The sequence below is a fragment of the Melospiza georgiana genome, chromosome 1, assembly GCF_028018845.1.
Source record: "Melospiza georgiana isolate bMelGeo1 chromosome 1, bMelGeo1.pri, whole genome shotgun sequence".
Lineage (NCBI taxonomy): Eukaryota > Metazoa > Chordata > Aves > Passeriformes > Passerellidae > Melospiza > Melospiza georgiana.
The window spans coordinates 53,299,150-53,316,780 of record NC_080430.1 but is presented as its reverse complement, the minus strand read 5'-3'; the positions used below and the strand labels follow the sequence as shown (position 1 = coordinate 53,316,780).

The following is a 17,631-nucleotide window of genomic DNA, read 5'->3' as shown; positions in this document are numbered from 1 at the left end:
GCAAACTTTGTTAATTCATGAGTGGTCCAGAAGTACAGAAGCACTGAGATTAGACATGATAATGAGGTGACATTGGTATGATAGGCAGATGTTGCTCTGCAATGACATCAGTCTTCTGAGAAGAATAGCAGGGATCATTCTGTCCTTTTGTTATTTTTAAGGGTACCTTACCTTGTTTAACAGAGCATTCAAATGCAAATCACAACATTTAACATTACCACAGCCCTTTGCAAAAAAACAGAGGCACTGAATCGATAAAAGCTGCATGTTTTGTAGGAGTCTTATAGCAACTGATGATGTTCCTGTAGTAATACTCATTCCAATATTAAAGAACAAAAGATGCAAATGCAATGCAAGCTCCAGCTTTCATGCAAATTGTCCCTGTAACCAAAATTCATTATCATGACAATCACATCTGCAAGAAGCAAAACTTTTAAAACACTTCAAGAGTAAAACTTACATTTAAGTTCCTAAAGTTTTAGTACTAGTGTTTGTTTTGGTACATGCTCCACGAAGTCCCTAGACTAAGAGGAAATTTTTCATATCAAAGAAGGAATCGAATATTTTATCCCTTTGAAGGCCAGCTCTGCATCTCTGGAAAGCCGTTGTGTCTCTGTTATGCATGAAGGTAGATTAGAAACCCAAACCTTGGAGATCCTGATGACTTCCTTAAATACAAAGACTAACAATGCCAACACTCACCCACTGAAAACAAAGTTAACTGTCATTGACTTAAGAAAAGCAAGCCTTGCCCCCCATGTGTACTACATTAGCATCTCCTTTCATTAGTAGGAGATAATTCAGTGACACAGTCATTCATTAGACTTGAAGTCTTTCCAGCTCTTAGGAGTTTGATGACCCTGCTATGCAGTAACACTCCCCACAGGTGAAACATGTAGTTAAGAACTAAAACTACCATTAAAGAAAGAAAATTACTTGACAACACGGTATATCAGTGTCAGAATAAGGCAAAAACATCTTGAAAGCTTTCATTTTAGCCCTCTAAATCTAAATGTTTACCAATAGCATTCAAGCTAGCCCAAAGAGTCAGAGATGAATGTTTGAGTACAAACCCCTGACACATCAAAGAATATGCATATGTGTTTAACTGTGCATCTGTTTGAAAAGTTGGGCAAATGTGGAAAATCCTATTATCAATTTAAAAAAAATACAATGGGGGCCTCTTCAGCTAATGTGAACCACTGTAATTCTATTGACAGCAACGGATCTGTGCTGACTTACACCAGCTGAGGATCTAATTTCATATGCCTTAGAAAACTGATGCAACCTTTCCCATTGCGACTCAAGGGTTTTTATACTCTCATGGGGATCAACTCCATCTAGTAGGTCAGCAGGTGTTGAGTCCGCTTTGAATCTGAAGTCCAGCCACACAGGAGGATACTGGGAACATGTGCCATCTATTTTTTAATGACCCATGGACATTCCCCTCTAGTATGGCTGTAGGATTCATGTATTTTCTCCTGTAGTCTAGTGGGACATAGCCTGTTTCTTTGAGAAAGCAGAAACCCTCTATTCAAGATATCAAAGTGAGAACCTGACCTGGAGGACCACAAGCCCAGATAAGTGAGCATGATGAAAACAGAAAGTGTGAACTGAAAATGTTTTGCCAGAAATACACCAGGACCACAAAATATACAGAAAGGCAATTTCTACTTCTCACCATAACTAGACCGTTTTTTAAAAAAATAGCAGTTTTAGCAGTTACTCCACAACTATCCAAAATCCATAGGTCTGCCCACACGATTTCAAGCAATTTTCTTTTCTAATGCAACAGGAGCTTTGCATTAGTAGGAACCAATATGCTCAGCCCTCTTACACCAAACAATGAAAAGGACTAGGGCCGGGTTAGCTTACACTCTTCTGAGAGGCAGGGAATATGTAAAATTGTCAACTGAGATATATTCTCTGGGGAGAATTAAGCAAACTACTCCAGTTTTGCAAATCTACAAGCTGTACATTCACAACTTTGAAATTAATCCACCAGAGAATACACACTTAGCTTAATGTTTTGTTCTGGGCATTAAAGGACTTTGGTTGGGTGGGACAGGGTGGGACAGCGCTTTCTGAGAAGGAAGTTTATTTGTAAAAGAAAAGAAAAACAAAAAACCCTTTGCCATTAATTTTGACAGACCTACTTCTGTCTCTATAGTAATAACTAATTACCTAACTAGTGTAAGAGATGTCAATGGCCAAATGCAAAGCACTTGCAGGCCTTGCCAGGCTAATCAAGACAATTTCCAAAACGCCAAAACCAGGAAGTTCCTATAATAAATAACTTAGCACATTTACATCTCAAATTAGAACATCTGGAAGAAAGAGACTACGCCTGACGCCAAAACAGGCCTTATTGTATCCTACCACTTTCCACACCACCACCCCTCCTCTGTTCATTTTCTTTAGCCTTTCTGTAGAACAAACACTGATCCAGGTGCAAATGCTCAATTCACAAGGAATGCAGAGAACATAAAATTACTGTAGGTTTGGCTGCTAGTAAATCCCTGCTGTTACTCACCATTGGAAGTTGTGCTGGAGGCAACAGCTTTCTCACTGACATCTGTTCGACTGGAGCATTTCACGATGGAATTCTCCACTTTTTTCTTCTCAGTTGTGGCAGAGCTATGGGACTGCGCCTCCATGATGACTTCTCATTACTTCAGCTCTCCTTGCACTAATACCTGAATGAAACAAGAGTCATAAACTCTAAAGACTGTTTGAAAGCTTAGCCCAAGTCTTCTCACCCCTCTCACCTGAAGAAGAGCCTGGAGCACAACTGAATTAGCAGTTCACAGTTCTGTAAGCTCATCAAATCACGTTTGCATGCATGAATTCCTAAGGAATTTAAAGAAATACTAGCACTAAAACTTAGGCATGTTTGCCTTTAAAGAGAATCAGCATCAGAAACCACTATGCTGTTCAAACAGCATAGGTAGGTCCATTTTTTTTTCAATTTTGTGGGGTTTTAATGGATCCAAAAGGAAAAAAGGACAGTATTTTTCTCTTCTGCCCAGAGCATTTTGGAAGAAGGCAAAAAAGGAAAAAAAAAATCAAGAAAATCAAGACAGACCTTCATGTTGACTCTAGAAGCCAAATATTTAAATTTCAACATTCAGGGTGTTGGAACACACTGCCTCAGGAATTATCCTGTCTATCTCTACACCTTGTTACTCATGTAAACATCTCTCCCTTTGTTTGTTCAGAAATCTAACTCAAACAAAATTGTATTGGCAAAACACCCCGAAAACCACAGGGAAAGACAAACACTATTGCTGGTGGCAGATAATGAGATCACTTTCTTTTGCCTGAAAACGCTGGAAACAGAAAGCTCTGTAGAGGTGTGTATCTGGTTATTTTGACTTTCCTGGATGTTCTCAGTGTCATCTCCAGTGATATACTCATTTAATCCCCGCAAATAATTTCTGCCTCTTCTCAGATATTTTACATTCCTGATGGAAATACGAGAAGCCCAAAAACTTGCAAAAGGGTATCACTGCTTGTACAGCAGTGCAGGCACACCAGGCCCCAAGACTGCAGGGATCTTAGGCTGTGAAGGATGCAAACATTAAGAGCCAGTCTGCAGCTTAACTTGATGCACACCTGTCTGTCCAAGTTAGCTTTATGCAAATCATCAATATTCAGCACACACCATACTTAGAACCAAATAGCTTGGTACTTTTGTAGTTTGAATATGAATCTATGCAACAACAAAAATAATAATTAGTTTTCTGCTCTGGGCAACGCTGCTTGGCAGTCAAATGGGTCTAAAATGGAACGAAGTCACACTCTTCTAGAACACCATTTAAATAAAATTTTAAAAGGGCTTCAAAAAGCCACAAAGTATAATGAAGTATAATTATATTAGCAACCTATTTCCCAAATTCTGACAGTCAAAAAACCAAAAAAGAAACAACACCAAACCAAAAAAAAAAAAAAAAAAAAAAAGGCTACAAAGCCAATTCATCACAAACACAGCTGTCTAATAAACCTTCCCCTTCCCACCTTCCTAGTAGGAGTTCTTTTTAATAGTACAATAAAACACTCCAAAGCCTCATTGTTATACAGTGGGGATCAAAGTAGAGCCCAATCACTAAATGAATCATTATTTAGCCAGGCAACACAGCCAAGGAACTGTGCTAGATACCAGAGACTCTCTGCCACTGACCTACTGTCTAAGCTTTCACAAGGTATTTTTCTTCCCTTCAGTTTCTTGATTGCTAAAAACAGGACTAACAAAGCTCTGCCTGCCACAGAAGAGGACTTGTAAGACTACTCTCAAGATCTATCTGTGAAAGTGCTATAAATAATATTGTGATCTGTGAAACAACTTCCTACCAAAACACTAAGGGGAATGTCAGGTGTCTCCAAGCAGAGTAGGAGAGATCTAACAATACTCAACTTGCAACAGCCCTGACTTCTACCCAGCCATGGACAAGGCTCCTGAAGAGAGATCTCAAGTGAACTTTGTAAACAGCACCTTTCCAAATTTTTCATATAACTTCTTCCTCTTCCCCTTTGCACACCTCATGCGAGGGCATCCCCAGTTTAGTCATTTAGCTTGAATATCTAGCTTTTCAGTCTCTTGCAGTAGTAGAGAGGGGGAAGGCTGACACTGCTGCCAAGTTGCTCACCCCACACTGAGAGAAAGATGTTTATTTTCTCTAAAACATAAACACCAAAACCTGCCTCTACTCAGCTTCCAACTACTGCATGAGTCAGTCCCTCAATGTACCCTCCTATCTCCTGACTAACAACCATTCTCTCAAATTAATTATTTTCTATGCATCTCTGAAGGAACTAAAATGCTATACGTCTTCAGTTTTGTTTATTTTTCTTCCATTGCCATCTAAGGGCCAGGACTGCTATTGAGGTGGCATCTTCATTTACACCGAAGAGTATGACTTTGAAAACTTGCAAGATAAAGCTGCAGAACTCATCCCCCTTTTTGTTTGGTCCTTGGTTCACAAGCATGTTGATTTTGACTTAAAATCATGAAAGGAAGCAATTAAACTCCCTATTCAACTAGAAAGGAAGAAGCCACATACTCTGCCTCCACAAGGCCAGCAGAGTGGCATGAAACATTTGGGAAGAGATCACAAAAATGATGACAGGTATCTGAAGTGGTTCCACTGCTTCCTGCCATACAGATGTCTATGCAGGTATGTGCAAGGAGCCTTCACTTATCCCCACCTCCTCACTTATCTCCATCTCCTTCCCCTCTCCATCATGGCAGTACCTCCATTACAAACTGATCCTACCACTTCTCAGAAAAGGAAGGTAATGCAGGTACTTTAAGGAGTTACCATGTCCTTAATCTCATAAAAAGCATCTTTGGGTCATCGGCAATTCAAGAGCAACGTGTGGCTGGTCAGACTGACATCATCCATTCTCTTGACTATTTTATTTCTTTCCCCAATACCCTGCCAATGAGATTTTTCTGGTGCTTTGGGGTGATCTTCTTTACTGGAAGAAAGAATAGCAGACAGAATTCCACATTCTTCATCAGTTTCTATCACTTCTCTGTTTTATGCTACCTGGTGTGGACCGCAGTACAGAACAGAGGCCTAAAGCAGCACTTAAATTTTTGGACAGAAAACTGCAGAACTGGCCAAGACGTAATATAAACATCTGCTCTTGGTTCATCTGTTCTGGTTCATGTCTACTCAGTTTACATTAGAAGGCTGCTTTTATTCATGTCAGAATGAAAGAGGGAACACCACAAGACTAAACTTTCTTACTCAGCTCTGCACCCTGCACCACGAGCCAACGGCCCTGGGGCTGCAGGCCTTTCCTCCTGTGCCTTCCTTCCTCTGTTCCCAACCTGCGCGCACACACACACACACACACACACCACACAAACATGTGGCACAGACACCTGCAAGAATTCCTGCAGATCCAGCAAACCCCAGTGGTGCACCAGCAGTGGTGTGCATGGCTGGGAGGCATGGAAGGCCAGAAGAGATGGCAGGACTAATAATTAGAGGGATGTGGCTTGTTATGTTTTGTCAAGCATACCCCTCAGGGAAGCAGACATCACATCTCCATCAATGTGGTGCCCCAAAAATCTTTTTTTTTGTCCTGAAGACTATCTTAAGACTAAGTTGAAAACACAAGCCAGACACACATCTTCTAGAATCATTCTCCTTAAATTTGGTTGATTTTTATTTTCTCTGAGAAACGGTACCAAAATATGGGAGCTGCAGTTCACCAAAAAAAAAAAAGTCCAGGGTTATGTAAAGATTTTTTTCTACTGGTTGTTAACCCCTTTCAAAAAGCATTCTAAAAATCAGACAGCCTGGCATCATCTCCACACTAAAACACAAAGTGGTTTATATTAGGGTGTATGTGTCTCTCTCTCTCCAGTGTGTGGGTCAGTGACTTTCCTGTTCCAGCCTCCAGGCCAGAGACAATCTGTATCTATTCCCAGCAAGGAGTCCCACTTTCAAAAAACCTGAAAACGAGTTTCATTGGTTATCCAGCATTTCCATGTGCATATGAAAGGCAAGAAAATGCTATAACAGTATATGGGCAAAAGCCTGAACTTCCATAGGTAAATAGAGGGATAAACATTCCTTCCCCAAAGCAAACATTTGTGGCTTTTTCCCATTCAACCATGCTTGAACCTTTTGTAATTTCCCTAAAGCCTGAACCCACTCCACAATTAATTCCAGATCCCCATTTTAAATCTAATCCTTCTCAAAACAGTAACCTGCCTGCAGGTGTGTCTCCTCTTTTTAAAATATAAATGCAAACCTTCCCCAGTTGCATATTATATTGGAAGTATTTTAGGAACATGCTACTGGAATGAACTAATTAAATGAGGAAAATTGTCTCTTTTAAAAGGAGTGTCAATAAATCACAATACTTATTTAGAACAAAAAAACTTATTTAGAACAAAAAAAATCTTTCAAGTAAGTTAATATTATGTAATTTCTGGTCCTTATGTATGTTGGTTATAAAACTGTGCCTTATAGTAGTAAAAATGATTATATTAATATGCTGGGGAAGAAAAAACTCACCACATCTCTTTGTTCATTCACTTACAGTATAAACCAACCAAAACCAGTGGAGCAGCCCTGTGCTTGGAAGAACGAGAAACTTGATCCTTTCTGAACACACATTTCAATTCTCCTAGAAATCTTCACTCTGTATCACTTCTCTTCTCTGAACTACTTTTCAAGTAATTTTATTTATACTGCATACATTAATTTTAAAGACCAGATATTTATTGCTAGGAATAGGCTCACTGACTTCAACAAGACTGCTTGCTTTGGTCAAAGTGCTGAAGTGTAAGCATTTAAAATTCTCAATTTGCATGCTAAGACTGGTTTATGGTTCTTGCGAACTTAAACCTTCTGCCTTTCTTTGCTTTATTTTAATTTTTGAGGAGTATCTTTTAACATATTGAATTAAAAAAATAAAAAAGAAACAAGTAAAACCTTTCCCTGTTTTACTTGATGCTGCTATAGTTGTATTCAATTCATTAACAAGTGGTTTGCATCCGCTGAGAAGAGCTGTCTGAAATAGCAGTGTCACAGCATTCATCATCATTACATCAGCAGTAGGGAAGTTCATACTGATTGCTATCAGCAACCAGAGTGCCCCAATCAGCGTGCAAGCAAACATAGCATGTTTAATTTTTCAGAAATGACTCTGGGTAGTTAGGGTGTTCATAGGTACTACTTTGATCCACACTACTGGAAGCAGTCTTTGGGGATACAATACATCTTGAACAGCACAACTGTAAGAAAGTGAAAAACACAAGGGGAGGCATGAAGAACAATCAGGAAATTACAGTCTCTCTCAACCATAAAGGACCCTTTATCAATTTTATCAACAAGGGTTGCACCGTTCCTTGGGATTATTTAAGGATAAAAAATGCATCTTGTTCAGCTACATTCAAATGCAAAATTTATATGAGACAATCTTAAGCTGTTATATGGGAGCTATTTCATACTGACTTATACAGGCTTGATTCAGGTACATTTAACTTCCAAAACCCACCTAGATTTCAGTATTGCTTTCTATCAAACCTGCTGGCAAAGCTGCACTGACAAAGTTACCACTGACAGAACCTGATGAAAAATGTTCAAGCGCTCAGACATTTTAAGAAATATCTCCCAAATGTAACATTAACCTCTTGCTATATCTCACCACTTTTGTAATAGCTATAGAAACTAACCTGTATATTTTTAGAATAGTTTTATTCTCTCCTAATTCCTTGTAAGCTAAACCAGAATTCTGCAACCTTCATTAACTACTCCAGGGTAAACTTTATTTAGGTTCCTCCCTGTTGAGACAACTACTCACAGTAAGACTAATATAAACAGCACAAAGAGTCTTATATCCACATCATAAAACCACAAGAAACAATCAGTTGCGGGGGGAGAGGTATGTTCCATTTCACAATACCTATCTCCATTTCAGTTACATGCATGATCTATAAACACACTAGTGAAAAGAAAGAAAGAAAGAAAGAAAGAAAGAAAGAAAGAAAGAAAGAAAGAAAGAAAGAAAGAAAGAAAGAAAGAAAGAAAGAAAGAAAGAAAGAAAGAAAGAAAGAAAGAAAGAAAGAAAGAAAGAAAGAAAGAAAGAAAGAGAGAAAGAGAGAAAGAGAGAAAGAGAGAAAGAGAGAAAGAGAGAAAGAAAGAAAGAAAGAAAGAAAGAAAGAAAGAAAGAAAGAAAGAAAGAAAGAAAGAAAGAAAGAAAGAAAGAAAGAAAGAAAGAAAGAAAGAAAGAAAGAAAGAAAGAAAGAAAGAAAGAAAGAAAGAAAGAAAATTGCTTGACAGAATGAAAAATACCCTAAGTTAAGAGATACAACATTTATTAATACAATCTTTCCAAATTCATTACTCTGCTGTCTTTTCCTTGTTCCTTTCCTTTGATTTCTTTCACCCATAAAGAATGAAAAACAACTAGACCTAAAGCCTGGTTAACGACGATCTGATCTGCCCTGATCTGCTCCTGATAGGTTAAATAGCTTGTGGCAACAATAACGGAGGATCACAAACACAAAGGCAATCAGCTAGGCAAACCAGTGCTATTAGCATCCTTGTGATTAAGATCCTAAGTGAGAAAATACTCTACAGTGTACACTGAACTACTGCTTGATTGTAAGAGTCTCTCGACTCCAGGGGTATTAAATATTTGCTTACGTATTTCAGCTACAGATAAACTCAGCTACCTAAAAGTTCTGAAATTATTTTAACATACACATACAATAGTATCAATAAGTGGCACTTTCTACTGAGGCACCAGCTCAGTTGCTTTAAATACACATCAACCACACAGCCTTACAAGTAGATTACATCTACTTTTGTTTCTTGGATTTAAAAAGCTGATGTATAACCCCAATTAAAACTATTACTTTAACAGATTAAACCCTGTATCTAAAGAAAACAGATTTTTGCCAGGAAAGAGATGATTCATTTTCACACTCAACAAACAGAACTGAACCTGGTTAACAACTGAAGAATTCAGGTCGAACTGTCCATCTCCAACTAGTCTATCTCTCACAGAAGCTGCTGTTCGGGAACATGCAACATAAAGCTGAGGGAGACAGAGCCCAGATTTAGTGGTTTTACAATTCAGATATGATATATCCTCTGAGGTAAAATTTTATCATGAATTCACTGTCTGAGAGTCTTTACAATAAGGAACTAAACCTTAAGAAAAATAAACGAACAAAACCCCACAATAAAAACAAAACAAATCAGGTCATTAACTCTGCATTTAAGCATTTGTTATTTTAATCACATGGTCTCGGGTTTTCTTTATTCCTTTTTTGACTTTCTTACAAACTGTCTAAATACAATGGAAAGAATAAAGTTTATTTCTTACAAAATAGAAAGTGCTACATACCTTTCAAATCTGCAAATATTTCAATATATTTGGGGAGGGGGGCATGTCTAAAACTAGTAATGCACTTACCATGGAGGATCAGAACTCCTTCCAATTAAACTACCTAATATTCCTCAGAAATTCAGAATAAGCTGTGGTACTGCTTGTTTTGCAATCCTACTTGTTCTTGTGCTTCAAATTCTGCAGCAGGAAAAACTCTAATAATTATGTCAAAGTAAGATTAGCTGTAAAAGAATTAGCACAGGGAGAAGGAAAAAAAATCTCCTGTGGACTGCACTGTTTGTAGCAATAGGTTACAATGAGGGGCGACACTTCAAACTTCCCTACCAAGCCCACACTGTTTTTGCCCGTCTTTCTTCAGGAATTCAGCAGCACTAAATCCAAAACAAACTTAAGTAACAGTGCAGTGACTTCCTTTGGAAATACATTTGTTTTATGCAACCTGGATTTTGGTTCATTCATATGCTCAAGATCTGAAAGGCCAGGAATATTCTTAGAGAACAGGGAGGGAGACAACAGCAAGAGTTGCTGTGTGGATAACATAACTCTATGACTTTCTCTGCTGATACTGTTCCTAGGATTCTTATGGTGACAACACTGTCAGGCTGTTTTTTTCTTTGTCTTCTTGCCTTTGCCTTCTTAGTTTGGTAAAGTAAATTACAAACATCTGCAATGGATGTGCTTTGCACCACAGTCAACTAAGTAGTCACTACAACTTTGACAGAAAAATGCAGAAATACTCTAATTTCAAGTACTGGAACTCAACATTCCAGTGAAATGACCACTTTCTTCACACTTTTTGTTTTATCTCATCAATTCCAACAGATGAAAGATTCCTTAGAAACAAAACTAGATCTATATATCAATGTCAATCTTTACAGGAACTGAGCTCAAGGAAGAATGTATTTAATGTACATCTATTGCAAAGATGTGCCTTCTGTTCCCAACTTATGATATGCAAATGAAAGAAGAAAAGACTGTATTCCATATTTTACAATTAGCATTTTAAAACAAGATCAAAGGAATCAAGTAGAATGTTTTTTGAAAGTGCCATGTTTTGATCACAGTCCCATTCCTGGAATCCTGTTTATGTCCTCAGCACATTCTCAGGTTAAGGGATGCCTTCATCCAGAATTTCATGTTCTAACCCAACACAGATGTTTTAACATGTAAAAGAGCGAAGAAATCTCCATATATCCAGGAAGAACTTCAAGTGTGAAAGGTACTTTATAAAACTTTATCTTCAGCTTTTAAAGTTTACTTTAGGTTTTACACCTGTCTCATAACAGCAGGAAAATTTCATCATGATTCCTTCGTGTTATTGTAACTTGACAAAACACAACGGCACCACTCTGAATTGCTGCATTACAAATGCACAATCCACTTCACAATCCATTGTCCTTGTTAAAACAGTGTAATCACAGAATTATATAGATGTACTATTTTCCTAGAAATAGTAAATTGAAGAGTCAAGCAAAACGCCACCAAACTACATCCTGACAGTAAAGAATCGGTAGTGCTTGGATTTCATTTTAATATCCACGGCTCAGAACAGCGTACTGAACTGACACTAACTTGATCTGTGTTTCTGACTCTTCAGTTTCAGGTATTCATACATCTTATCTAATGAAGGCTTCATTCTCTGGGCAGCTGGATGATGTATTCTTTACATGCAGTTGATTTTCTTGACACTAACAGATTTGTATGCAAAGAAAACAGAGTCTCATACAAAGCAGCAAACACTACTGGGGAAAGTTCAGCTCTAAACCACCAAAAGGTCTGTTGGGTACTTTACCCTGAACTAAATATCAGATGCCAAAAAAATACAGCAACGTTCTGAGCATCAATAAAAATTTTAAAAAAATTTTAAAGGCCTAATCATCTTGATGATCAGTGTAAAAAAATAACTTGACATTTGAGTGGCAACTTCAGCTAAGAAAATTATTCAATCAGATCTCCTTGTAGTGGATTCTGATATTATCAGTTCTGACATCCAGCAACTATTTAGAGACAAACACATTCTATCCCAATTTCTTTGTCCCTTGTTGTAATCTAAATAACCTTGCAGGGGTTTTTAACATCAGTGTGTTGTCTCATTTCTTATTTTGTTCCTAAAGAGAGAGAAACCAACTCTTCAGATAAGCAGCCAATTTAATACACTTTCAAGGTAAGGCAGGTACAATTTACATGTTCAGAGTATACCACAACAAAACCACAGTATGATGCCAGCACAATCTTTAAGAAAGTTTTCCCCTAAATCTCTGAAGAAAGCAGCCTTAAAAGAAAGCAGGGATTAGAGTGAGCTGGAAGGTAGGGAGGGGACTTACCTCGAAGCCAGCCAAGCGGAAATCAGAGCAGTAATTCTAGCAGTCGGCAGAGTACACTTTTAGAGCTACAATGGTGCGAAGAAGTGCCGGGCAGCATTGCCTGAAGGCAGCACTAATACACTGCTGACTAATGACTGGGCCATGCGGACAATGAATTTGGGGCTTGAAAACGAACAGAAACCGTGCCATACCTTGACAAATGGGCTTTCAAAATTTCATTCACTGAATAACCTTTAAGCACAAAATTGGCTCAAGTTCTCTCGGGAATAATATGACACATGATGTTGGACAATAAGTATTTTCCTTTTTAATTAAAACTATTACACCGAATACATAAACATGATTACAGTGAATAAAATATAAGAGTTAACTATTTGGCACCTAGAAAAGACCAGACTCTAAATGTGAGGGGGAGGCCATACATTCAGAAGGGTCAACAAATCCCAGGGTTAACCACCTGATTCACTGAAATTCATTCTTGGCAGAATATATTTTCCCTTCTTTGAGACGTAAAGGAGAACAAGAACTTCAAAGGTATGTTTAATGAGCTGCTACAAGCACAATTGGTTAAAAGAGGCTCAGAAATTATGTACTAAAATCTGCATTGTGCTTAGAATTACAACTGAAAAAGTCTCATTTTAAAGAGCCCCATAAACCAAATCAAGCCTCTTATAAACTTTGTCACCTTGTGTACTGACAAACACATTAAAACAACAGAATCCCTCTTTAAAGGAGTTCCTTTTTTTCGGTGCAACTCGACTTCTAATTTGAAAATAGCAATTTTGGCTCTTTTTACAGACAGAATGAAATACCTAAAGTGTCCCTAAATTAACAAGTACCACTTGCCATAGACAGCATCGCCCTTAGCAGCTCCTAAAAACTTCTGAAAAGGATCTTAAAACAGGAAGCTTAGTGAGCTCATAAAACTGTTGTTGGAGCCAGGAACACATAGCATATTTAATCTGCAAACTGTGAGAGTCTACAATGATTTCAGCAAGATCTGAGGCATGCCCTCAAGGTTTGCTGGGATCTGGGATTAGGGAGTTGATAAGAACCCTCTACTGCCCATGGACATGTTTTTCTTCTGCAGTTAAACACAAATGCATAGAGACGTTTGACTGCTGCTTGGCGTTACTGCTCAAGTTATATAAAAGCTTTGCAGCTCCTTTTGCTGTCAATATATCAAAGTTTAAAAAAAATCATCAAAGTGTGAAATTTCATTTAAAGTCTGCCAGTCTACAGCTCTATTTCACAGACCTATCAAATAAAAGTAAAGATGAAAAATGCACTGAAAGAACTTGCAAAGTTTGCAGCAGCACCCATGGCCTATTTTTGTTTATTCTGTCTCATTTTATTTGATTTTAAAGTATAACAAATCAATTCCCTTATAAAAATGACAGAGTCTAAAGGGAGGATGTCTATAAAACCTGTGGTTAAAAGACAACTTGAAATCATTATTACAGCTGAACCTTTTGTTGAATAAAAAGCTTCCTCTGTAGCCATTTTAGCATTTTAATTGCCTAACTGCAAGTTGGCAGAAAATACCTTGAATATTCCAAAACAACCAGAATTACTACAGAATATGAGTGCCAGAAAAACTAAAGCTTTCTTCAAAGTATTCTTTAGCTAGGGATTTACAACAACTGCATAAAGAAGAAAAGCCTGACTTTTAAGGTAATCTACTATAGTCTAAAAGCATTAACATTCCATTACTAAGGTTTTCCTGAGGATTTCATGACTCGTTGATTCACTTTTCCTTCAAGTTTGCTTTTTCTTTGTACATTTCTGTCCCCATACAGTGGAACACATGCAACGCTGATCATTTAAATGCCTCCTTCCATAACCTGAAATAAACCCTGCTTTAATAGCCCTCAAATTCCTTATTTATCAGGCAAAAGATGACTAACTTTTCACTAAGACTGCAACACAAAAATATGCCATTCCTTCCTCTAATGTGCAGACTAGAATTCAAAGACACTACAGGAGTGCAGGTAATTGAATAGCATTCCCCACAACGAGGCAGGAAGTGTAACTGAAACTTTCATGGGTCAATATCAGTGCATACATTAATCTTGTTAAAAATTCGAGTAATCTGCAAGATGAACAAATTATAATGACGTCTCCAAACTTGAGTATTTTGGTTTTTCCAACACTATTCAGAAAAAAAAAAAGAATAATTTAGAGCCATTGATACTTTAATTTCTTAGCTACAAACTGGTTTTGTGTTTGAAAACTGTTGAAAACAACTGATGATTAGGTATAGCAGTAATAACTCTTTCTTGGCCACTGCACACCTTCTCAAGCCAAAAAATGTTGCTCCACTTACGCAGGAAAATGCAGGTGATATCTTTGTTTTGCAGTACTTCTACAGAAAAGCTTTGGAAAACATCATGTCCTGCTGAAAACCATATGCTGTTACCAGAATGCAAGAGTGCATTCATTTTGGCACCTCAAGCCACAGTTTTGCTTCCACTGCTGCTTAAAAGAATACACATACACCGAGAGAGTCCTTTTCTTACTCATTCTTCCTACTCATTCAGAATCAAATAATCCTGCTTTTAAAGAAATAATTCCCTCTTCTTAAAATAGTCTTCTCTCATAGTTACTATTATTTATGCTTTTAGAATTGGGCTATACACAAAACTGAAAGTATTTACATACTAGCTAGTTATACCCAAACCTTCCTTATATAAACAAACTCTCAAGAGGCTGCCTACAGTTTACACTGCTAAACTCATTCACCATTACTTTTAATATATATTTCCACGACTGAAATACAGTGCTGTGAAGATGGCAATTTTTACATTTTAAGGTTACAATACTTTTAAAACACTGCATTTGTCTTCCTTCAAAATAATCATGACATATATAATTAAGAAACTGTCAGATCATTATCAATTTTTAATAAAGGACCCAAATGAAATAATTATAGGAATCAATCAGTGAGGCACCTTCCCAAATTACAATGCAACTGCACAAATATTCAAACTACTTAAGACCAGTTCTGGCACATTTCAATCCATAATCTCGTAGAACACCACACCAAAAACAATTTTGGAAAACAGAGAAACACTGTGAAATGAATAGTGAGAAATAGTTATTTCTCACTATTCCAGTGACTTAAATGATTTCAAAACAGATACCTATAGCACAGAGAGACAGAGAGGCAACCGTGCCCTCCTAAAAATGTTTGTTGGTTTAATCAGCCACATGTCTCGAGGCCTCTGGAAAATTTAGCTTCCAAGTTTTTCTGTAGCACGCACACAAAAGAAACGAAGTCTGCACGCTGAAGCTTAAAAAATCATGTTTATTGAGGCTTGGAAATGAAGCGGGAAGTAGCAGGGGCGCGAGGAAGAGGAGCATTTTGCCGTGGGTCGCTACTTAATGCTCCTTTAGTGAAGTAGCCTCTAAAACGTGACACCGTGTATCAAACAGACAGCTATCCGTACCTCTGACTAAAAGGCTCTTTGAGATCCGTACAGTCCATCATTTCAAACTGAAGTGGCAGCTGGAAAATGTGGAACAGCTGGCAAGGAGCTGGGAGAAAATGTTTTACATAAATATATCTACATACAAACTGGCAGAAGGCCACGGACACCGCACCCGCAGGACCGGATAAAAACTACGCACCAGAGGGTTAAAAACAAAACTGGGGAGTGAGATGGGGAGCGAGGGGCGTGTGTTTCCTTTTACCTTTTCTCTTCACGTGGTGCGCGGGCTGGGGAGCGGGCGCTAGCAGCTGCGAGCCGGCGGGCCCGTCCGAAGGCGCGGGAATTGCGCCAACACCCCACCGGCTCCACGGGACAATCGGAACCGCGGAGGGCACGCTCTGCTCCCAACCCTCCAAAGTTGGGCGGCGCACGGCCGGGCCACGGTGCCGGCCCGGGGCGGCTCCGAGCAGCTCCCGTGGGGCAGCCGCCCCGCTCTTCCCGCCCGGGCCCGTCCCGCCGCCCCGCTCCCCCGCCTGACGCCGTGCCAGCGGCGGCGCGGAGCGGGCCCAGCGCCGCTCTGCTCGGAGCAGACACGGCCGGCACCCCCGCGGCCCCCGACCGGCACCCGACCGGCCCCTTCCTCGCCGGGAGCAGCCGGCAGCGAACGACGACCCCCGGGCGCCCCTCCGCCCCGCCAGATGTCACAGCGGATTCTCCCCCGCTCCTCTCGCCTTCCCCCTGCGAAGTTTGTGCCGGCCTCCCGCCGCACGGGCGTGAAAACCCCCAGGAGTCGCTCGGGGAGCAGGGGCGAGGAGAAAGAAGGGGGTGGAAATAAAGCAGCAGCTGTCGCCCGCACATCGGCAGCTCTGCCGCGGGACGTGCCCGGCCGAGCCCGGCCCGGAGCGGGGACTGCCCCCGCCTCGCCCCGCGCCCTCGGCTCCCGCGCTCCGTGACAGCCATTTTGGGGGTTAGACACCTCGGTCCCCCTTGACCCCCGCCTCCAACTTAGGGAAGCGGGAAGGGGGCCGGGAGCGGGGCCGGAGCGCTGGCAGACGCCAAGAAAGTGGCCCGGAGTAGAGCCGGGGAACAAAGAACTTCTCGCCCAAGTGGGTACGTACCTGCCGCCGCTGCCGCCGAGCCCCCGCGCTGCCCATGGGCGAGGGCCGGGGCCGCCGGCTCGTCCCCGCGCCGCTCCCCCGCCGCCGCGGCTAGCGGGGCCGGCCCCCGCCGCGGCCGGCGGGCATCCCGCGGGGCAGGGGGACGGGACGGGACACAGACGGGACGGGGGCGGCAGAGGAGGGCCGGCGGGTGTTGGTGGTGGTTGTTTTATCCCTGCCCGCCTCCCGCGGGGAGCAGCCCGCGCCTCTGCCTCCGTGTGGGGGTGTGTGTGCGCGGGTCCGACATCAGTTTCAGTGATCTTGTAATCTGATCCCTTCTGACTCACTCGCACTGACTGACATTTCTGATTTGGTTCAACAAAAAGAACGGGGGGGAGGAGAAAAAGAAGCAAAAGAAGAGAGGGAGCAAAAGAAAAAAAAAAAAACAAGAAGTATCCCCAAATCCACCGCCTGGTACCAAACAGTTTTTGTAGAGAAGGGGGAACCCCTCCGTCCCGTCCCGTGCCGCCCGTCCCCTCCAGCCCCGCCACCGCCCCGCATTGTTTTGGCTCGGCGTAGCCACCGAAGGAGGGGAACAAACACATCGCGCCGAGGTACTCACGTGTCGGAAAAGTTGTCCCTCTCGCTTTTCTCCGGCTCGCGCGCTCCTCTCCGCCGCCTCCTTCAAGTTTTACAGATGTTGCAGGGCTGCTCGTCGTCGCCGCCCCCTCCTCCCAGCGCTGCCCTCTGGATCAGATCAGGGGAAAGGCTCTTTAGGGATAACTCCCGATTCAAACACCCTCCACTAAACTTTCCCCATTCCCTCCCCTTCCTCTGAGCGGCGGAGAGGGCTCCGCTCTCCTTCCCCCCTTCCCTCCGCCCGTTCGGGACGCGGCTGGC

The 17,631-nt window shown here is 40.9% G+C and overlaps 1 protein-coding gene across 1 annotated transcript in view; it reads right to left on the bottom strand.

The window, feature by feature from the left end:
• Positions 1-17,422, bottom strand: part of GLI3 (GLI family zinc finger 3) — a 206,734-nt gene extending 189,312 nt beyond the window's left edge. Inside the window, exons 1-2 of the mRNA XM_058032310.1 lie at positions 17,354-17,422; positions 2,534-2,696 (exon numbers count right to left, since the gene is read on the bottom strand). Of these exons, the coding sequence (XP_057888293.1) occupies positions 2,534-2,657 (124 nt within the window). The 5' untranslated portion in view covers positions 2,658-2,696; positions 17,354-17,422. The remainder of the gene's footprint in view (positions 1-2,533; positions 2,697-17,353) is intronic.
• Between the last annotated feature and the right edge of the window lie 209 nt (positions 17,423-17,631).